This window comes from Phoca vitulina, unplaced genomic scaffold (assembly GCF_004348235.1).
Source record: "Phoca vitulina isolate PV1807 unplaced genomic scaffold, GSC_HSeal_1.0 scaffold40, whole genome shotgun sequence".
Taxonomy (NCBI): domain Eukaryota; kingdom Metazoa; phylum Chordata; class Mammalia; order Carnivora; family Phocidae; genus Phoca; species Phoca vitulina.
Window position 1 is genome coordinate 398458 of NW_022589743.1, and position 23848 is coordinate 422305.

At 39.9% G+C, this 23848-nt stretch overlaps 1 protein-coding gene across 3 annotated transcripts; it reads left to right on the plus strand.

Moving 5' to 3' along the window:
- The first annotated feature begins 1866 nt into the window (after positions 1-1866).
- On the plus strand, positions 1867-22693 carry SMARCE1 (SWI/SNF related, matrix associated, actin dependent regulator of chromatin, subfamily e, member 1). 3 transcript variants are annotated; one of them, XM_032428908.1, is made up of 11 exons: positions 1867-2171; positions 4149-4200; positions 4371-4414; positions 7374-7478; positions 12710-12790; positions 13688-13819; positions 14081-14252; positions 17538-17710; positions 18247-18348; positions 19201-19411; positions 21413-22693. In XM_032428908.1, the coding sequence occupies exons 2-11, from the start codon at positions 4194-4196 to the stop codon at positions 21619-21621; spliced, it is 1236 nt and encodes a 411-aa protein (XP_032284799.1). In that variant the 5' UTR covers positions 1867-2171; positions 4149-4193; the 3' UTR covers positions 21622-22693. The 3 variants fall into 3 exon arrangements, with proteins under 3 accessions (XP_032284799.1, XP_032284800.1, XP_032284801.1); XM_032428909.1 differs by lacking the exon at positions 7374-7478; XM_032428910.1 differs by lacking the exons at positions 4371-4414; positions 7374-7478 and having other exon boundaries at positions 1868-2171.
- Positions 22694-23848: the final 1155 nt, after the last annotated feature.

Consider the following 23848-nt stretch of genomic DNA (forward strand, 5'->3'; position numbering starts at 1 on the left):
GTAAAGACCAGGAGGTGGGAAAGTGTATTAATGTCACTGCTCCACTCAGATCCCCTCCTTTCTTTTTCCACCATTTTTGTGCCACCCCTTTCTCACTACAGGGTAATATCCAGCACCTGCCAAGGACTGCCTGGAGATGACAAAATGGAGCATGTGCCCCAGCACTGCACTTGCCCAGTCCCCCACCATAACCCCAAGTGCAGGTTAGAAACCAGGCTGGAGGTGCTGGACAAGACCAGAGAAAGAAGGTACTAGGATCCTTGCTGAGACTTCCATGTATCTTACATTAATCCTTTATATGTCTCAGATGCTTTTATATTAAAAAGGCAGTTTCGAGTACAGTTGACCCTTGAACAACACGGGTTTGAACTGTGCGTGTCCACTTACACATGGATTTTTTTTTTCCAATAAATACAATGGAAAATTTTTTGGAGATTTGCAACGATTTGAAAAAAACTTGCAGAGGAACTGCATAGCCTAGAAATGCCAAAAAATTTTAAGACAGAGTTAGGTATTACTGTAAGAACACAGTATGAAATACATATAAGGTACAAAATATGTGTTAACTGACCACTTACATTATCAGTAAGGCTTCCAATCAAAAGTATACTATGAGTAGGTAAGTTTGGGGGGCATCACAAGTTATAGCTGGATTTTCAACTACTCCCCCTTGTTCAAGGCCAACTGTACATTAACTCAAGTACCACTCAGACTATTATCCTTTGATGACCTCTCAGTCTTCCCCTTCAATTTCACTAACCTCAATTTATGAGTATCAAAATACTGGAAGCAGAATTAGACAAAATGTCATTTATGCCTGGCTTTGCAGACTTCTGGAGATGCCCTGGTCCCTGCTGGCACACCCAAAAGCACCTAAGAGCAGCCCAAGAATTCAGTCACTAAATGTCAACAGTGTTTTTAATTACAGATCCTTCTCCCTTCACGGCGGCCCACAGCATGGGCCGGGTGTTTATGTATCCAAGGAAGCGGGTAGTAACTGGTAAACCAACGTACTCACGATTTAGTGGAAAGAACCCTGGACTGGACCCGAAAGCTGCCTCAGTACACATTTACTGAGCATCTAGCAATGAATCAAGCCCTAAGCAGGGACTGGCAATAGAAAGATGATCAATGCAGATAACTGAACCTTTGCTTTCAAGGCCCACGTAATGCGTTGGAGATGACAAACGCAGTCCGATACAATGGATCGGGTATAGGGTACAATAAAGTTTACCAAAGAACCGTGGGAGCTCAGAGGAAGGACTATGGGGGGCGGGGGGGGGGGGGGGAGTTCCAGGAGGTCACCACAGTGAGAATCTGAGCAGGATCCGGAAGGACAGATGAGCTTAAGCTGAAAGTGGGGATGAGCCAAGGCAGCGCTGGGCAGAGACCAGTGGCACCCCTCGCGCTGCAAAGGCGCACAACCTTGGCCGAGAGGATTTGCATCTCTGGGCCCCGGCTCAGAAACCTGGCAATTACACCACACGCGTGCTTGGAAAAACTGGAAAGGTCCGTGTTGCTTTTGGTCAAGGTTTAATGCCTGGCCGTTAAGGCCGGAAGCCCCGCGAGGCGCGCGTGGGAAGGGAAACTCCGCGAACCCAGCCGTCCTCGCCTCCACCCTCAGCTTGCTGAAGTATATACTCTTGCTCCGAGAGAAAGAGCAAGAAGAACCCGGAAAAACCACCACCACCACCACCACCACCACCCGCGGGCGCGGCGGGAGCCTGGCTGGCGCGGCCGCGGTGGTTCCGGGCCTCTCTACGCGGAGACACCCCGCCGTCTCCCGGCCCCGCGTGTGGAAGCCGAGGCCAGCGCCTCCCGCCGCGCCACCTGCCGCCGCTCCGGCCCCGCGCGGAGGCCGACCGGGCCTCTCCCGCCGCCGGGCCCCTCCGCCCCCTTCGCCGTGACGAATCGGCGCCCGGCCTGGAGAGGGCCCACGATCGGGGGGGGTTTGAAGATCGTATGGGGCCTGAAAAAAATCCCTGACCGGACGAAGCATCATCGCGTCCTCACCTGGAGGTTTATTTTTTAAAAAGAGCCCGGTGAGGCCTGGCGAGCAATTAAGAAGAGTGTGGAAAGTGCGAGTGCGGACGCTCCGGACGCGAGGGGCGGGGCGTGCGCGGGACAAAGGGAAACGAGGCCGGAGCTGCGGGCGCTTTTTCTGCCCGCGGGTGAGTGCTTCCGACTGGGCCCGAGCGGGTCGGGAGGGTGGCGAGTGGCGGTGTCCCGGCCTGGCTGGACCTCGAGTTCCCGGGGGCTGCTGGGGTTCAGGCTGGGCCGTGGGCCCGGAGCTGGGGGCCGGTTGCGGCCTCCTTGAGGCCTAGCGGAGCGGGGTTCGGGAGGGAGTCCCCTCTGGGGCCCCTCCCCGGCGGCAAGATTTGCCCCTTCCACCAACCCCGCGAAATTGGTCAAGGCACCTATGCATTCCCCTCTTCAGTGGAGTTGTTAGTGAAGTGCCTTCTCCGCAACAACCTAAAGGAAACGACCTCAGGGGAAGCCCTTGGGGCAAGCCAAGCCCGTGGTGCATCCCCCCAGGAAGGTGGCTTCCCCTTGGTTCGGCAGCGACCGAGGACTCACGGTGTGGCTTCGAGTAGAGAGCGAAAGCTCTGAAACAGTTTGGCCTGGGTTTGAAACCCAGCTCTGGCACTTCTGGCTGTGTGGCTTTAGACAAGTTACTTAAACTCGCCGAGGCTCCCATTTTTCATGTGTAAAGTAGGGTATCAGTACATATCTCGTAGGGTAGTTGTGACCATGAACCGAGATAAGTGATAAGCCTGCCCCCGTATAAAGTGTTCAACGAATACCTAGTATTTTATGCCAGGCTCCAGGGGTGGACCCAGTGGCAGACAAACGTACTAGCCCACTCTTAGAATTTATCGTAGCAGACGGGAGCAGTAATTTTAAAGTATTAACAATAAAGTGTGATGTACCAGGGAGCTTTGGCAATTATTATCAGGGCTCCCCACAGCGAGGCCTACTTGTTGACAGCCACCCCCCCTCCCCCCCCATATGTGAGCAGGAAGGAGATCTGCACCAGAGTGCATGGTTTCTGCCCCTTCCTTACGGAAAGGGAGAGACCCAGTTTGGGCCATTGAAAAAATACTTCTTCCCACACAGTCCTCTGATTCCTTATGCTCCAGGGAATTCCCTTAAAATGTAGAATAGAAGCAAAAGCATCATGCTTGTTTCACATAATGTTTGATGAAAGTACTCCAGTAGTCATAGAAGTTATTTGCTCTTTTTCTAAAATGTTTGTCTCTTTGTACGCATTGTGTGTGATGTATATTGATGTAAGAAACAAGCTGACGCCTTTTATGTTCTTGTTCCGAGCTGGTAATACTAAGACAAAATGTAAGAATTGAGCTAGGTGCTGGGACTACAATAATGAATGAGATGGCCTCTGTTCTACAGTTTAGCCATATTAACAGGTATAATACAATATAATGAACAATATTATAGATTAATGTGAATTGGATAGGAGTACAGAGGAGGAAGCAATTTGTTCTCCCCAAGTAATTTATCACGAAATCTCCATTGAGGAGATATATTTTGAAATGGGCTGTGAAGGGTTAATAAGTTTTTCAGGTAGATGCTCAAAAGTTATTCCCAGGAGATATAAAGCTGTTTACCACTATGAGAGAATGTAAAGCTCATTATCAACCAGTTACCTTTTGCACTGCCTCCAGAAATAAAATGCTGCCTTGTTTTAATAGAAGTTGTTATTGTAAGAGGAAGGTAGAGCTGCTGTTGATCAGTGAGCTGTTAGTATGTGGTAGGCGCCTTTGGGGTGGGCCCTGATAATACATCACATTCTATGCTCAGTCATTATATTTTTATCAGTTTGATTAAATGTTTACATGGCATTAGCAAAATGTTTTCCATGCAGGAGGTGGCAAGAAAAAACTTGAAAGTACACGTCTAATATTACTTTTAATATCCCCAGTAATTTGTTTTAGTTGTTTAATTCTGATGAACCAAGTGACCTATAGGATTTAGTAAAATATGCAAAGGATATGATTACTAGAAGATAGTGTAATTTTACTAAGAAATACCAATTAAACTACCCTATTCTTTAGGAAAACATCTCTTATGCTTGCTGAGTTTTGATTCTCTTTTTTTTTTCTTTTTTTTTCTTTTTTTTATTTTAGTGTCTCAGATTCATTCTTAAGGAACTGAGAACTTAATCTTCCAAAATGTCAAGTAAGTTTCATTTTTTATATTTATCTATTAATAAGAGACTAATGCCCTAGCAAATGGGAATTCCAAAATACTCTCATTTTTTTTTCTTCAAAACAGGACCATTGGTAGTTTTGTTGCATAGTATTATATCTCAGTTGTTTACAAGAAGTTATTTATTTTCTTTCAAACAGAAAGACCATCTTATGCCCCACCTCCCACCCCAGCTCCTGCAACAGTAAGTTTTAATTTTCTTGTTAATGTAATAGCCAAGTCTGGCCTTGATACAAAAACCCAGATGTCTTCCAGTGACAGTCACTCAATCATCACAGCAACAGGATGAAAAATTCAGCCAAAAAACAGCACTTCCTACTAAATAAAATAACTCTTTGCATCTTACCTTGAACCACCCCCAACATTTAAAGAAACATATTGCTGAAATTCCAACCTCCTATGCTCAGTTCTTTTTTTTAATGGGAAATAAATGATAAGTTTAACACCTCTTTCTAGATAATCTCTATCCAGTCTTAAAAGTTGATATTGAGTGAATGCTCATTCTGGCATGTTATTATTTTTAAACCTAACCTTCAACTGGTTACACTTTTCTGTCCTTGTTTATATATAACTTTCATACTAAATCAAACAATAAAGCTTCCAGTTCTATAATAACACTCGTAAATTTTTATTTTTCAAGCTGTTTAAGTAAGGATTTCATTATCTGTGGGTCAGATCCTGCCTATTGAATATGTTTCCAAGTTTCTAAATAATACTTGTGAACCAGGTTTTCCACCCAGCAAGTTCTGGCCCAGCTTGGACAGCATGTAAAATAATCGTCCAATCCACAAAACAGATATAACAGGAACTGTTCAGGCCTTACTGAAACGGATTCCTTGTTGTTTTGTTGTTTTTTTGTCTTAAAAAAAAAAAAACACTGTTAACATTGACCATAGCTTACAAAAGCAGTTCTTTAACAGCTGTTAGCCCTCCTTCCTGACCCCTTATCCCCGAAATTGCAGGCTAGCCTACTAATTAGGTCCTTGTGTAATTTTTTTCTCCACTAGATGACTGCTCTTACTTACTAACCCTCAGATGTATGTTTTAGTTCTGTTTATCAACAGTTGGTTTCTCCTTAGTAAGATACTTCTTAGAAGAGATACTGTATCTCATGTTCTCATTTCAATTTATGTAATATACAGTTTTCAAAGTTACTTCCCGTAGATCTTAAAGTCCTGTGTTTGGTTTGTTTTCTTTCTTAAATCAAAGAACATCTCTTACGACCATCTCCTTGGCACTCTGCTAGTGGTTACAGGTGGAATTGAACAGTTGAGATTCCTGACCTCAGAGAGCTAACCATGTACTTCAGTTTTGGAAATGGTACAATTGTAATGTTTTAGTTTTGATTTTTTTTTTATTCCCTTAATTTTCTTACATTATTGCCTCATAATGCTGAACAGTGATGCTCATCCTTTATGCAACCTTTGAAGATGTCATTTTGACGTACATACTGCCTCTGACAGTGTATAATCTCTAGAAGACAGACTTGATTTTTGGGGATAATAAAAATAGCTCAAAAACCAAGTGTCCCCCTTATGACTTCTCAGATCTAGAGAGGGATTTTTTTTTTTTTTTGGCCTTTCTTTAATCCTATTTCTGTACTATTGTAATTTCACATTGACACATAAAATACAGAAGACTAGGGATTAGGACAGCCAACAGAATGGATATTAAATGAATTATCCTCCTTCCTTTTTTTTTTTTTTCCATTACTTCTACCATCACCACCACCACCACCACCACCACCACCACCACCACCACCACCACCACCCAGATGTACCACTCCAAGTAATACACACTTCTCTTGTGCCTTTGATACTTCATCTGTGTTTTGCCTACTTAAATATGCCTAATTTGCGTCTTTTATAACTATACAGACTAGAATTGATCAATTCTCTTCTCCTAAAGAGTTTCAAATGTAATATCTGCTTGAATATCTTTCTTTTGGACACTAAGGATATGTGCAGCGGCATGTTTTAGAAAATTGTGTTTATAACAGCCACAGCTTGGTTGGGATGTGTTAAGTATATTTTACATTCTACAATTGAGGACTAATACTGTTAATTGCATGTTAAAATTAAATTAGTTGTTTTGATTGAGTTTCATTAGGTAAAATACCCTACTTTTGGTTTCTCTTTGCTACATCCTTTTTATGCATTATACCTTGATTCTCATGAACATTGGATGTCATTGTATTAACCCTGAGGGCACTGCTATATAAGAGCCCATTTGTGATTACATCAACACATAATTCACGAAACCCAAAAATTCCATTGCTGCAATGAGCAGTTGTGTTTTGAAAGGGTCAGAGCTATCAAGAAACTAGATGGAAAAAGAAAGTTCAAATCTGTCAACTAGAAAAGTAGTTCACATTAAAACTAAATGCAGAAAGTGTTCATGATTGACCTATGGACGATGGATCAAAGAAGAGATGGAAGAGAAAGCCTAAAAAAAAGAGTGACTGGGTTTAAAAGATCAGATAGCACCCCCAAATGAAATCCATGCATTTCTTACAAGTCTTTGTTTTGAAATCATGTATGTGACACCCATTGAATCCCACATATGTTCTTTTCTACTGACAACTCTGGCTTCCTGATTTGAGGATCTTTTCATTTCTCACATTATATAGAATGATTTAAAATTGTCTCTGAAAACGGTCCATTTCTTGTTTTTGTTTTTAATAGATAAATACATTGGCGGCATCTACATAACTGTCAAGTAAATCACGTTTTGTTTTGCATGTAAAGTGTTTCAGACTTCTAGTTTATCACATTTCAGGCCTTCCTATCTCAGACATCTATTGCTAAGTTGTTATATCATATTATTGACCATAAAGTAATCCAGAGTGTTTGAGACACTCAGTGCATTGCTTATTCTGAAAAAACAAGCACAGACACTCACACTGACAACAAACACGCCTGGCCCCCTGCAAAGAGAAAGAAAGGGAAGAAAGAAAAAAAAAAAAAAACAAACCACTTGCAGACTGGTTTCTCAATGAAAGAAAAAGAACAATTACAACACATCATTGCTTGTTTAAATTCAGGTTGCTTTTGCATGCCATATGCAGATCATTTTTCATTTCTGTGTTTTCCTCGTTTGAGCTCATTTCTCATTCGTGTTTTTGTCTCATTTGTTTCCATCAGCAAATGCCCAGCACACCAGGGTTTGTGGGATACAATCCATACAGTCATCTCGCCTACAACAACTACAGGCTGGGAGGGAACCCGGGCACCAACAGCCGGGTCACGGTAGGAGAATCAACTATTACAGCATCCGGCAAACAACTGGATTTGACCAGAAATGCCTCCAGAGTTAGGTCCTTTTGAATCATCAGCACAGCCATTTTAAAAAAAATTTTTTTAACCTGGCTTTTTGACTATTTTAAACATTCGTTGTACGATCTTACACTGGAAAAAAAAAAGAGTGAGATCTGGATATGTATGTAGAAGAAAAGAAGAATCCATTCTGTTTGGTGGTTGGTAGAGCTAAAGCCCTGGGCACTTACTGCTTATACTATATGTAGATAAACCTAGAATTTCTTATGGTTAAAATACCCTTTTTGAGATAAAGAGTATCTTTCATTTAAGGTAATTGGCATCAGGCTCAAGAACTCAGTTTCTTAATAAAAGCCCGGCTTACGGACCTGGGCTTTTTTCGGCTGGCCTACCAGTTTGAACTGCTACACATAATTATTTGTCTTTTGGATTTAATAGTTGACTTTCTGAGATTCATTTCTCTCCAGTTAAAAAGAAAAAAGGTTTAATGTAACTTCAAAGAATTGCAGAATGCAAGTTGAATGAAATTAATTTGACATGCCAAACTAGATACCTACAACTAAAAGTGCATTTATAATCTATAGACAAGGGGTATGATTTCTGAAACTGAGGATGTTTCATTTAAATGATCAACCTAAGATACCCAAAATTGGGTGATATACTTCAGATTTTATTTTAGAATCATCTTAAAGTGTATTCAAGGAAGCGTAAGTAGCAAAGAAATAAATGTAAAAATGATTTACCAGAAATAAATAAAAATAAATCCAAAAGCCAAATACCTAACATACATTGGAATGTGGCATTGGTGAGAATTTATACAACCCAGAATGGCTGTAAACTTTTTAATACTTGGTTTTTGTTTGCTATATTCATAAATAATTCATAAATAATTAATGTGACTTCAAAAGAGCCCTCTCACCCTGTAGTCAAGCTAGAGCAAAAAGCTTGTAACTATCAAACTATATGTCTATCTTGGTAAGCATACTGCTTAGCTTGATAGGTTTTGTTTGTCTAAATTTTTCATTGTTTCTGCATAATTTGTATTTCATAAGCATATCAAGTTTTATGTGCCATGCATATTTCATGGTATCTGAAAAGAATTTTGACAAAGTGTGTGTATGTATGCATTTCACAATGCATACAATTTCTATGTACATCGGTACGTGTTTTTCCCTGGCCTAAATGTGTTTCACAAGTATAATGGGTGGCAAGGTTATCCAATGATAAAGAATATTTTAATTTAAACAAGGAGCAGAATCAATTTTGGATCATTCATGTTAATGCAGAAAATTATTCATGAGGAGTGAACAAGAGAATGATTATATTTTAATAGCTCTATACAGTCAGCTCTTGATTATCTACATTAATGGAATGGAAATGGTGATAACTGTATTATTAGAATCATTTGTATTTCAGTTTGTATAAGCATTTTGTTCCTAACTTGGATGTATCTGTGGGAATTCTCTGTTAATAGAGAGAAATCATTCAATAGGAAAAGGAAAGGTCACCCACTGTCTCAGGGCCAGAGTCAATTATCTTTTTGTCCTCATTCTCTCCTGGGAATGTTCGAACCCAGCATTTGGAGCGGGCACTAGCTTCGGGGTAGATTAGTACAGGAGGGTTGTTGGGCATGGAAAATTTGGTGTTTTGGTTCTTTGTGGTGGTTTTCTTGGTATTATTGTCCTCTCAGCCCCAGATTGAGGTGTAATCAAACTGCTGTCTAGACTTAACCTGAAGGGGCCTAGAAACTGAAGGCTTTTAGCCTCTTAATCCCAGCTCCTTCAACTTTTAGGTCACTGAATTTGCTGTCTTAAGAAAATTAGTTATGCCCTAAAGTTTTACACAACTTTTTTTTATATATCTAACTTGAGCTTTGTTAGGACTTAATGGATATGATTTTGACCATTATAAAAGTGTTTTATTTTAAGATGACCCCAATGATGTGTTACCTTTTTTTTTCCTTTTGGCTCCTATTTCGTATTATGGTTTATAAATAGCCTTAAGTCAGTGATTTGAAAGAGTGGGTCTGTGACACCCTATCAAGTAGCTTCCAGTAGGCTCTATAGAACATCTGGTTTCCGTCATGACTCCAGTACACTTGAATAGTTTTGAGACTTTATACAGCGTGGCGAAATCTTTTGGAGTGCCTGCGATAGCTATGAGATGGAATTCATTCCTAGTCAGTCCTTTCCGATGGCGGTTAACATTTTCTTAAGTACAGGTGTGAAAAGAGTTTGAGACAAAACGTTAAAAATGGCTTATTTCTGTGCTGTAATGGAAATTCCATTCTAGAAGAAAACTCTACCAGAGAAAGCGGAAAATTAGAAGAAACAAGAACAGTATCTTTTGAGTGGCCAAAATAAATTTCACAAAATCATGATCTTTATTCATAGGTGATTCCCAGGAATTACTCTTGTATAAGCACAGTTTTAACTTAGCTAAGCATAGTTACTTACGTTCCCTCCAACTCATTGCCAGTTAGAAGCAGAAAATTATAAAGAGGGACAATTGCTGCTAGCGGTAGCTTTCCTGATAGAAACAAGGAAAGAAACTGCTAAGAAAGGGAACATTCCCTCCAAAGGCATAACCACTGGGCCATTTAGTAAAGGGACCAGCAGCTCTCATTCCTCAAGCCAGAGGAGTAGAGGAAGCAGGGGTTGTTTCTGATGGACTCTTATCAAAATAAGGTTAAATTGTTTTCAGTGCAAACAGCCTTTTTTTTTTTTTTTTTTTTGTAAGGAGTAATGTTTAAGACATTGTAGAAAGATGTCTGCTGAGATGGTAAATAAATTGGGGATGTTTAGTGATTATAAATCTTTAGTGTCCTGAAAACCAGCTAGAATTTAACTTTGTGGTTATTGTTTTGGGTTTTATTTTGTTTGTATTTATAAATTGACTAGTCAATGAAATATAGCCTCGTTTCATTCAAATAATGAAAATATAGCCTCAATATGTAGACAATTTGGGTACTTTCCTTTGGAAGAAAGAAGGAGGAATAAGCAAATCCATTAATGTTATCAAATGTGGTTCTTTGAAAAGTAGTCAGCATATATTACTATGATTTGTTTTTAAAGTGTTTTAATTCAGGGGTGCCTGGGTGGCTCAGTCGTTAAGCGTCTGCCTTCGGCTCAGGTCATGATCCCAGGGTCCTGGGATCGAGCCCCACATCAGGCTCCCTGCTCAACGGGAAGCCTGCTTCTCCCTCTCCCACTCCCCCTGCTTGTGTTCCTGTTCTCCCTGTCTCTCTTTCTGTCAGATAAATAAATAAAATCTTTAAAAATAAATAAATAAATAAAGTATTTTAATTCAATATATTTAAACATAGACATTTTAGAGTTCTTTATCTCTTTAAAGAAAATTTGTTAGTGGTGATTGTAATTGACCAACTTCAATTATTGGCACAATTCCAACTTATTTGTAACCCACTTCATGGAATTCTGAAGGTTTGTGTTGCATATAAGTTGGAAATGCTTTCTAATAACTTTACATATGAAAAACCAGGCCTTTGTGTATCTTGCTGTGAACGATGATGTAAGCTTAACCCTCCTTGAAGGAGCTGCGGACCTTGAGACAGATCTTCTCTCATTGGCTGTTCATACCATTGCTGTTGACAGTGTCCCTTGTGGCTTGTCTCACTCCGTTGCCCAGTGCTGGCTAAAAAAAACAAAACAGGGTCTGTCTGCATGGGCACCAGCATGAGGTATGGTATGAATGTATGGGAGGAGTGGAAAGAAGAGCGGAAATACTGTTTCAAAGGTGATACGCTTTCTAACAATTTCATGTATGAAGAAGCAGTGTTACTGAAAGTACATAGGGATGGAGGAGGACCCTCGTCATAGGCGGAGGAAGCATTGTTTGAAAGCAGTGGAATGGGACAGACACACTAATCTCTGAGCCCTTGGATAAAAAATAAGGTTATAATTGGTGTCCCAACCCAGAAAGGAGGCGTTTGTCCAGGGTTTTATCACAGCAGCAACTGAAGGGCAAGGGAACAAAATATCTCTTAGTCTCCTTATAAGGATTTGCCAGTCCCTGTCTTTTGATAGAGTGAAGCCAGCACTTCTTCCCCCTAGCCTGGCAAGAAGAACCAATATCCATTGTCTCCTAGAAATTGGGGGGAAATAAATGTGACTCAGCCATGATTAATTTATTCTGGGTCCTTGATCAAATGTAGTCATATATGTTCAGATGAAACTAAGCTCAGAAGTAGGCGCTCATGGATTGGAGTTATCTGGGGTGCCCACTAGACACTATCTGGTATCTCTTATCTAGATATTAGCCGATAGAAAGAACCAGTCTCTCATCTTTTTCTTTGCCTTTTTTCCCTCTCTATCCCACTTTCTTTTTAACCTTTTTAAAAAATACTTTTAGTCTTCCCTCCTTTTGTTTTCATTTTTCTTTCTCCGCACAAAACCAGAAATTTTTAATCAATATAAGGCCTCAAAAATAATCTAACTGGGCCCTGTGTCTGCCATTTCTCTGTCCTTGGTAAACTTGTTCACTCCTACATTATTATTAGGACTAAGGACAAAAAAGGTATGACTTTAGTTTATACTTTTTGATCTCCTTTATAGAAAGCCGCTAGATACGGACCTAGAGCCTTAAGAAAAATAAAATCTCTAGTCCTGATAAAGGTAATAAGGTTTTTTGTTTTCTGTTTTGAACCTAGAAGGTAGTTTTTGTAGGGATGTTGTTTATGTAGGGGCGCAGTGCGTTCCTGAAATAGTGCAAGTAGATACAAGGTCCCTCGCAGACAGTGTGAGAGTGGTAAGTGCTGAAGGAGCCCGAACTCGGGCAGATAATCAAGTGTTGACTGTATGTGTAATGGTAAATTAAGCACAATAAAAGGGGGCTAGGTTATGTCCTAAACGTGAGACATGTGATATGTAACCATATATTTTCGATGTATGGATTATTACATAATACTTTATTTGTTCTTACAGCCAGGTTGTCAAAGCAGTATCAAAAAACTGCTAAGTAAAATATTTTAAGATTATGTGCCTAAAGTCATTTTCTTTATTTTCTTTTGATGTGAACGTTTCTGAATTTGCAGTGATAGCTATTTTCAGTGGAGAAAATATAAGAATCTTGTATCCATGGACGAGTAGAAGAAAGGCGCATTAGAATTTTTTAAGGGACTCTCTTTTCATTTTGCTGGTGAACTACTTGCAATTGAATAATGAATGTATTTAACTCTTTTGTAGGCATCCTCTGGTATTACGATTCCAAAACCCCCAAAGCCACCAGATAAGCCGCTGATGCCCTACATGAGGTACAGCAGAAAGGTAGGTGCCAGGGGCCGGAGGGAGTAAGGACTGCTCTCTTGGCTGCTTTGCTCTACGTCAGATTTCATAATGGCTTAGCCAGCACTTCTGTGCATAGTCAGAGCAAAGGATAAGGAATTGCGGTTTTTAAAGAACTCAGTTCTGATTTCAGAATTCTGGAACTAAAATCCAGCAAGAGGAACATGATTAAATAAATGGTTTAAATCCATAAGACAGTGATACATAGCCCTTTGGAGAAATTCAGTGACATGAGAAAAATGTGAAGTGAAAAAAGGCACATAGGACTACATGTATTAGTATCTTATTTTTTATAGAAACGATAGCAACAGTATGTTAGTCTGAAGAAAAAAAAAGGCCTAGAAGGCAGTGGTTATCTCTACACAGTAAGCTTATGGTAATTTTCATTTTCTTTACACTTCTTAAATTTTCCCTCGTGGTTTGGTTTAGTGATGAACCTATGTTCTCTTAAAGTAACAAATAGAGCCAGTATCTTTATTAATAGCAAGAGCATTTAGCTATTTTCACCACTATTTAGAAATTTTGGGTCACAATTACTATACATGTATTTGATGATATGGTCTGTTGTGTTATGCAGATTAACCACTTTCCTTCTAAATTCTCTGAACTTTTAGAGAGACAGAGACTGTGTTATTGGGTTAGCTCATCTTAACTGTCAACACTGATTGGAGATGTCTTGAGATCTGCCATGGATTAATCAGCAGAGGAAATGAGATTGGCCAGCTATTGATAATTGTTGCAGTGGGCTGATGAGAACATAGGGATTTGATACTATTCCTTCTGCTTTTGTTTATGTTTAAAAATGTGTATATTAAAAAGTATTTTTAAAGGTCTATATTTTTAGACATCCATACTGAAATTTCATGTTTCCTTTTTAAGGTCTGGGACCAAGTAAAAGCTTCCAACCCTGACCTAAAGTTGTGGGAGATTGGCAAGATTATTGGTGGCATGTGGCGAGATCTCACTGATGAAGAAAAACAAGAATATTTAAACGAATACGAAGCAGAAAAGGTAGAATGGGGACCACAGTGGGATGGAGACAATATAAAATGCATAAACATTTGCTTGTTTTTTATAAAAGAAACAAAAGATCTCATCAGCTGAGGCTGTACTGTCTCTGTGTGCTGGCTCAAGTCACTTAACTTCTCTACACTTCAGATTCCTTGTCTGTAGAAAGAAGATAATTATATGTTTTGATATTCAAAGGAGATAAAGGTATTTGTATAACCTGCAATATGTTAATTATAAAACTGAAAAACATTTGAATTTCAGATAGAGTACAATGAATCTATGAAGGCCTATCATAATTCCCCCGCATACCTTGCTTACATAAATGCAAAAAGTCGTGCAGAAGCTGCTTTAGAGGAAGAAAGTCGACAGAGACAGTCTCGCATGGAGAAAGGAGAACCGTACATGAGCATTCAGCCTGCTGAAGATCCAGACGGTAAAAAAAAAAAAAAAAAAATGGGGTTTTGTTTAATGCGTTCTCTGAGAACTAAAGTACGATCAGTCTTTTAAGTTTATTTCCTATCCTAAATGGAAAACAAAACATATTTAAGTGCCATTTTAATATTTTGATTAATTATCTTAAGATCTGTATATGAATTTCCCATATAAAACGATATATCCTTGTTAGTGCAGAAGATAGCAAAAACTATTGTTTATGAGAATCTTTATACTCAGAATGCAGGAAAGGTTTTTGAGTCACAATCAGAATTTTGCCTCAACTACTTTTAAAATCTAAATGCCTTCTAGTTACATCCTGTTTTCCTATTGGTTCCTTAAACTTGCTGAATTAAAGGTTCTTAAGGGAGAAAGTTAATGAGTGGGTAGAAGCATTATGGAATTGTTTTCCAGTTAATTCAGAAATCCAACGTAGCTCGTGATAACACATGAGGATGCACACATACACACTTTATACATACATACAAATAGGGGAGGTTCCTGATTGGCATCCACGACTAGTTTGCAGGTACGCAGATTACACGCCTGGTCTCTAGAGCCAGGCAGGGTCTGAAGTTGCAAGGAACCTCAGAGCTAGCCCCCTGCATCGGGGAGCATACTCCTCCATGAACCACGCCTGCTTTACAGGTAACATTTTCTCATGTGCTGCTGTGATGTGGAAAAGGCTAGAAGCTCTAGCTACAAGCAACAAAAACATCAAGAAAATAATTAAAGATCCCATTTCAGAGTAGGGGTAACAAAGAGGAGGCTTGTAAGAACTTTAATGGAGAGAGGAAGCAATAATGCCACCTAAAAACATGAATAAACATACATCCAAAAGGAGAGGCAAAAAAATGCTTTTAAAAAGAATGGACTGGGATATTGACAAATATTCTCATAAATATAGAATGGAATAATGTAAATAACAGAATAGAATATGGAATAGAAACCATACCAAGTGTTAAACAGAATCAGCAGTGCTAAGGACACGCTAGCAGACACAGACCAAAATTACTCAAATTGGATGATTAATGCAAGAAAAACATATAGAACTAACAAATAGAAGAAGATCCAATCTACAAATAATTGGAAGGATGAGGGATCAGTATAAACAAAGACTAGCAACATGGAAGCCACAAGTAGAAGCATTTAAAGTTTTCTTTAGGTGAAAGGTGACATTGTGAACATTGAGCAGGACTTTAGAGATTCACTCAGCAACAGTCTTCAAAAGAAGATCCTCTTCTCTGTTCCTCAGACTTCGGCCCATTACATCGTTTAAGTTTAAGATAGGAACTTAAAGCTGCTAGTAAGAAAGGACAGGTGAAAATGAAGATGCCAGGATAAGAGTGACTTCTGGACTTTATGCCCCAGAACTGAGTAGAAAGAGGAAAATTAGCGAGGTGGGGATGAGCATCAGTCCAAGAGAAGGGCAGCCCCCTGTGAGCGCAGTAGCTAGCTACCAGCTGCTATTCTAGAGAAGGCATATGCAGTTTCCACACAAGACAGTGAAGGGTTTTTTAAATGGCATTTTAGAGAATGAGGTAAAGAACTGGTGAATTAGAAAATAACTAGAAAATATAAGCCCACCCCCAAAAAGTCAGACAACTCTTAAGTGTAAGGGAAGACAAGCCCAGATTGCCAAGACTTGATTTCCCCTACCAGTGATCAACACTGGAGCCATATAAATGAAAGAAGAAAGCAAAAAACCAAAAAAGTATATATAGTTTAGATAGAGGTAACATGAATATACCATGTATAATCTCAAGTGTGAATATGAAAAACTTCCTTAAAGAAATAGGAAGGTCGCAGAATTTTTTTTAATGGTATCCTATATTCCAGTAATTTTAATTTCAGAAGTATATGTCCTAAAGAAATTACTTGAAAGGAGACAAAAAATAATTTGCACAACAGTTTGTAGCTGTGGTGTTTTTGATGATGAGCATTTTGGGAACTACTTAATTACCAAATAATAAGGGAGGTGCTAAACCGGGACATAGCAGTACAATTTGGGCCTCTGGCAAAGTTTCCTAAAGTGTGGTCCCTCCACGTCTGGTGGGACACTAAGATGATTAGGTGGTTCGGAGAGGAACTTTTATTTTTATTTTTTTAAGATTTTTTATTTATTTGAGAGAGAGAGCGAGAGACAACACCAATGGGGGGGGAGGAGCAGAGGGAGAGGGAGAAGCAGACCCCCCACTGAGCAAGGAGCCCAATGTGGGAATTGATCCCAGGACCCCGGGATCTTGACCCGAGCCGAAGGCAGACGCTTAACCAACTGAGCCACCCAGTTCCTGAGCCACTCAGGAACTTTTATTTTAATGTGTATTGCTTAAGGGGAAGCTTTTTTTTTTTTTTAAGTGAGTTAATTTAAGTAACTATATTAAATAAATGATAGTATGGATTGTTAGCAGATACGTCCGAAACTGTGGAGGTAATAGAGCAAAGGTGGAGATTAAGGAAACACTGTTGCATAGCTATTCAAAAAAAATATTTAAACCAGATCCATGCTATATGTGTATGAACTTGAGTGAATGAAAACAACATAATATCTTTACACACTGACAACTATGTACGTGTATAGATTGACAAAAATTAAAAGTAAAATTTGGTATACATTCTTTTCCTATAAAACTAGCTTAGGGCTTTAATGGTTTTTTTTAATCAAATAAAATGTATATGGTGGTCTGGGACACAGTATTGCTAGAGATGATGTTTTCTCTGTAGTCGGCATTTTCATTACTTTGGTATTAAAGTAATACAGTGACAAAGACACTGCCCAATTCCTATGTTGTCATCAGGTATAAATGCCTTAAATTACTACCAAGAGAGTGAACCGTCCAGCAGCATTGCAGTCTTGCTGTAACATGCAGCTTTCCCGTTGATGGATTTCCAGACCAGAAGACACATGGTTTTATCTCATTTGTGTTTCAGCCAAGTCCGTCTCAGACATATATCATCACTTAAAGATTTCATGAGAATAACCACTACCCTCGCCAATGAACACATTATGTCCTCCCCGTGGTTTTTATCAAGCAACTGCCCCAGTGCTCCCATGATGCCCTTAAGACCCTCTTGGGTTTGTTTTTGTTTTAAAGATTTTATTTATTTATTTATTAGAGAGAGCATGGGGGGGGGGACAGAGGGAGAAGCAGACTCCTCGCTGGAAAGGGCCCCCTTGTTAGACCAGTGAGGGCCACGGCTCCTTGGTGTTTAGGTGTTAATATTGTTAGTCTCTCCTGTTTATGGTTACTGGTGACTTCATTTCCAGACATCTTGTTTATTCCAGATTATGATGATGGCTTCTCAATGAAGCATACAGCCACCGCCCGTTTCCAGAGAAACCACCGCCTCATCAGTGAAATCCTTAGTGAGAGTGTGGTGCCAGACGTCCGTTCAGTTGTCACAACAGCTAGAATGCAGGTCCTCAAACGACAGGTCCAGTCCTTAATGGTTCATCAGGTAAAGTCACAAAGCATTTGTTATAATAAATTAGGCCTATGTCACGGAGCCCCAGTGGCATGATTCTCTACCATGCATCAGTGTTCAAGCTAAATATTTCTGTGTTCAGTCTAACCTGTTCCTGATTCAGGGAAGAGGCTTGAAGAAGTGGAGGTTTCCCAGAGATTTAATAAGTTTGTCATTAAAACTGTAATACAGATTCTTGTGATGTAAAGTTTGTGCATTAAGAATTTTAAGACCTCTTCTCAACCTTTACTGCTTAACTAAATATTTTTTTCTGAAGAAATTGCTCAGGCCTGAAACAGTATTCTTTAACATACAGTTGTTAATTGTAGTTACTCCTCTATGCTGCATTTTATGTTTTTAAAATCTTAGCTAGACACATTGTGCAATAAATGATTTAATTTAAAAATTCAGAACCTTTGTCATGCTGTGAGAAAGCATGGACCATTAAAAAATGAGACATACTTTCTGTTTGACATTTGCTTTCAAGAAAATAATTCAGTAATACTAAAGCCTGATCATATGTCTTTCAGCGAAAACTAGAAGCTGAACTTCTTCAAATAGAGGAGCGACACCAGGAAAAGAAGAGGAAATTCCTGGAAAGCACAGATTCATTTAACAATGAACTTAAAAGGGTATCAATTTAATGTGTTCACTGTACTTTTTATCACCATGACTGTTACTTTTTTCTCATTCCTTTCTCCAAAATAGTGTTTTTATTGAATGTTGTTCACTTTGAAACAGGGTGAACTTTGCTCTAATGGTAAGGTCTTTGCTTTATGAAATTATTTCCATTTTCTGGCAAAATTTCAATAGGTTTAAGATATCATATAGTGGGGCGCCTGGGTGGCTGAGTCATTAAGCGTCTGCCTTCGGCTCGGGTCATGATCCCAGGGTCCTGGGATCGGGCCCCGCATCAGGCTCCCTGCTCAGCGGGAAGCCTGCTTCTCCCTCTCCCACTCCCCCTGCTTGCGTTCCCTCTCTCGCTGTCTCTCTGTCAAATAAATAAATTGAATCTTAAAAAAAAAAAAAAAAAAAGATACCCGGTAGTCTCCACACATGTACTAGGCCTGTAGACCCTAGAATCCCCGGGTGTTTTAAACTCATGCAGTCATGAGTTGTTTCCATTTTTTTGAGATTTATTCATTAAATGTAGCTTATAGTATACACTTTGTATTAAAACAAGTAAATCTTGTGTTTGGTAGCTTGAAATAGGCCCAGGAAGCCTTCTGTATAAACCCAGTGCTTTCAGCATCGCCTCACCACCCATTCCGCAGCGCTTGCTGTTACGGGGCTACCAGAGCAACTGGCTTTTCCCGTAGACACAGGAGTTTCAGAGAAGACCTAGAACCACGTTGTTTTTTCCCTCCCACATATATGTACATAGTTCATAGCCAAGAAAACCCACTTTTGAAATAATTTCTCTGGTTCAGAGATCATAGGAAAAGAACGTTACTAAGAGAGTCTCCTTCCTTTCTGACTACTAGTTGTGCGGTTTGAAAGTCGAAGTGGACATGGAAAAAATTGCCGCTGAAATTGCACAGGCAGAGGAACAGGCTCGAAAACGGCAGGAGGAAAGAGAGAAAGAAGCAGCAGAGCAAGCTGAACGCAGTCAGAGCAGCATGGTTCCTGAGGAAGAGCAAGCTGCTAGTAAGAGCGAGGAGAAGAAGGACGACGAGAGCATCCCGATGGAGACAGGTAACCTGCCCGTTGACCACAAAGTCAGTGTCAGGGGCGAGTCTCTGTGTGATCTGCACGTTTCCTCCCAAATCCTAACCTCTGTAGTAGATGCACATAACATGTTGATGTCCCTACAAAACAGCAGTGGGGCATTGGTCCTTAGTGTGGCTATTTGAGGTCTTGGTTATTGTCCAGATTGAGTCATGTCATTTTCCAGGTTAGGCATAGAAAGTATAGTGCTAGGAATGGTAGAGGATACTGGCCGTGGAGTCAGGCACATCTGGCTCTAATACTCTTTCTCACCACTTGCTAGCATGTGACTGGATAAATTATTTAATCTGTTTCCTCACTTGTAGGTACTCTAGTACCGGCCTCTGAGAGTGAGTTTCGGAGGACAAATAAGGAAATGTACATAAAATCACTCAGTATTGGTTTTGACGTGGTATTGGCACTAAGTGTTTTGACCTTTATTGCTAAAACGTAGTATGTGGTTGTTGCTTTTAGGATCACGCATCTTTGGTGTCCTAGGACAGGGTTGGGCAAGTAAAACCTGCAGGCCAAATCCTGTCCTGCCACCTGTTTTCGTAAATAAAGTTTTGTTGGAACACAGCCTTACCTGTGTGTTTACGTATGATCTGTGGCGGCTCCGGGGCTCCCACAGTGTAGTTGAGTCATTGCAGAGACGCCTGGCCCACAAAACCCAGAATATTTACTATCTAGTCTTTACGGAAAAGGTTTGTTGACCCCATCCAAGAGAAGTTCTTACTTCTAAGCATACTGATTTTCCTGACTAAAAGCATTCCTCAAGGCACAGAGTAACATGTAAAACTTTCATAAAATACCGATTAAATTGATTACTTGAAATTTTGAGATCACCTCACCTTCTGGCACTATTTTGACCCTGCCCAGTGCCCTGTGTAAACAGGAGTAAGTTAAAAGTGTTATGGGAAATACAGCCAAAGGCTCCCTGGACCATCACTGCAAGAAGGGGGAGGGACAGTAGTCGTACTTGGCATTCAACTGACTTGTGATTTGACATCAGGAAGACATTTAATGGAATATAGATCGCTTTACCAGATGTTACTACAAAATTTAATTCAGCAGATTAGCATTCCACATAGTCAGATTTTAAGTTTCGTTATCTGACCCTTTTTCTGTTTTGTGTGAACATATTTTTTATCTTAAATTTGGAGCATAAGTACATTTTTGTGGTTAAAGCAGGAGCTTGAGAATTAGGGTATGGAGTATGATTCTTTGCTCATTTTGCAACTAGACAGAACACTCTGTCCTTTGCCACTGTTCTCTCATTTATGAGTAGAGCATGCCTATGGGTCTTTACCCAGATTTTATCCTTTTAGCTGAAGGAAAAAACAAAATTGAGACTATTAGAGCAAAAACCTCATGCTCTTAATTTCTTACAGAAAACAACCCAGCATGACATTTAACAAAGTACCTAAAATATCACCCTTATATCATTTCCATACCTGCTTTCTCACTAATTAAATCCAAAGCACAGAACAGCATTGTCCAATAGAAATAAAATGCAGGTCACTGTGTAATTGTAAATTTTCTAACATTTTTTAAGTAAAGCAGAACAAATGAATTAGTATTAGTAACATATTTATTTATTTAACCCAGTATATCTTAAACAATATCTCAACATGTAATCAGCATTTTTAAGTATTAATTTTTTACATTTTTTTCATACTAAGTCTTCCAAATCTGGTGTGTGTTTTATACCTGTTAGCACATCTAAATTTAGAAGCTGAATATTCATCAGAAATACTTGATCTGTATTTAGCTTTTGTAAATTTACAGCTAAGAAGTAGATCTTCAGACCAATTCATGAATTGTTTCCAAGGTGCTAACATTTCCTCAGTCACGCTGGCTCGTCCCGGTGCTTAATGTCACACGCGGCGCGTGGGCTCTGGTGAGGGACAGCATAGCTCGAGACAGTCCACGTAATTAGAAGAATCAACTTGTGTCTTGGAACTGACAGTGACACGTGTGTGATTACAGAGGAGACACACCTTGAAGAAGCAACGGAAAGCCAACAGAATGGTGAAGAAGGCACATCTACTCCTGAGGACAAGGAGAGCGGGCAGGAGGGGGTGGACAGTATGGCTGAGGAGGGGACCAGTGACAGTAACACCGGCTCAGAGAGCAACAGTGCCACAGTGGAGGAGCCACCCGCAGACCCCGCGCCGGAAGACGAGAAGAAAGAATAAATGTTGCCTTGTTTTATGTGTTCTAAATACTTTTTTAAATGAAAAAAAAAGATGTTTTTTGAGTTTTAATGGTGTTATGTGGTTTGTGTATTAATATTTTTCTTGTCCATATCGCACCACCAAAGGCTTTTGGACCATTTAGCATCACAAGCCAAATGGCACAGTCCCCTTTCTTAAGCCTTTGTGAAGATGGTTCTTTTCTTTGGGTCTTATTTCTAGCCCTCAACTCCTGAAAGCCTCAGAATTTAAATTAATCGAGAAAACGCCCACCTCTTTTAGAGAGTTAGCCTTTGATGCTGCACAATTTACTCTTCCAAATGCCTTCCTACAGCTCACTGGGATGCTTACCAAAGCCATAGCTTTAAACCTCCCAGTCCCCATCAACAGCTTCCCGAAAGTCCCCTTTCCTGTATACTTCCACAAAGAGTAGTTTCTTGAAAACGTAATCATGTATGAGTATATATTTGTTCATTTACCCTTTTTTATTTTTAATCAGTGTCGGATACCAAGAGGTGTGTTAAGGATTGACTACAACTAAGCTTGGATCGTATTGATCCAGAAATAGTCTCCATTGTTCGAGTAGTTACCAGCTTATGAAGTAGTCATTAAAATGAACATGGCACATACACATTATGTATACTCCTTTTTGTTATAATTCATATTGGGTGTGTTCTGATAAATTCATCCTTACTGTACAGAAAAAGAAAATTACTTTTTTACCAAGTTTTCCAAAGACAGAATAGGTCACAAAGCTTAAGGAATTGAATATTCTTGCAGTGGACTAGACAACTTCAAAATGATGAGCCCGTTCCAGGAGGAAAACAGCTGGGAATTCAGTTCGTCCATGTGAAATTGTTCTACAATAATCAAAACTCAAAACCTCAAGGCTCAGGATCCCATAGATCAGAGCCTACCTTTTTGATAAACTCTTAGTAAAATCTTGGAGACTAGAAGCAAGATAGTTTGTGACACATATGCTTCCCAAAAACTAGAATAGATTTTTATTGAATAGTGGGATATCTAATGGTATATGTTTCTTAAAGGTCCAAATGTAATAAATAAGTGGAAAAAATGTCTCTGTGTTTTTATCACTATTTTTATGCGAAGCAAGTGTATCCTTTTGTTACTGTGATGCAGTGACAGCAGGGAGCGGGCCCCCACAGCCACTACAAACTTGCGTCCTCAGGGCCCTTGGCTCACCCAACAACGTCTGTAAACTACAGTATTCAGTTCATTTGTACAAGAGGTTTGTGCAAATCAGTTTCCTCATAGTCACGTCACATGTAAAGGTTGGCCTTTTACTCCAAAAGTAAAAGGAAATATGTTTCTACATTTAAATTACCTTTGAAAAAGTGGGTAAGTAAATAAACGTAAGTCCTCCGCTTACACGCAGAAAACCTCACACGGGCATGACTTAATTTACAGCGACTTTTTTATGATTCACTGCTGTTGAACTTGAGCTGACAGCACACAGTGACTATGGCCGACTGCCCTTGTCCGGCCCCCAGAGAATGAGAGGAGGAAAGGAAGCTTGAGACTGGGTGGAAACAGCCCTCCATCTCTGTTTTTCTAAACAGCACATGGGATCTTTCTCCTGTTTGTGAATTGAAGAACTAACCGTTCAAATAGATCAGTTTCTAGGTGTCGGACGCTGTAGGGCTAAGAACTTTCACCAGCTGCCCAACAAATTGGATAGTTTCGTTGGTGCATTCCCTCTGCCAAAATGGGGCGGAGAAGTGGTTAAATACAAGTGTGGAAAAAGTACAGAGCAAACCGGGTCGCTTACCGCGGTATTGAAGCCCCTAAGATGACGGAAGTGGCGCCTTTGCCAGTTTGGAGAGGGCGCTGGAAAACAAGCACGTCTCTACTGAGCCTGCCCACAGCTCGCTAGGGCGATTGGCTGGAGAATGAATTTAATCCGATGTGATTTGACCGCTTTTAACCGCAGGGAGGGGAAGATTGAATTAAAATTCCCCCGTGTCAGAGTGATCTGTTGCAGAAATCACCCATGTTGGAGATGTTTCTTAGTTTCTTTGAGAATGTGGGATATGATTGAGGTCTTTGATTTTTTTTTTTTTCTTTCCATATCCCCGTAGGCATTGGGCAAGTCACTTAAACTCGGAGCCTGTTTCAACTGTAAAATAGATGGAACTGCTTGGTCTCAGTGCCCTTACTGCTCCAAAAACCGTGATTTTTAGTGCATTTATTTTGAGTATGAATGCATAGA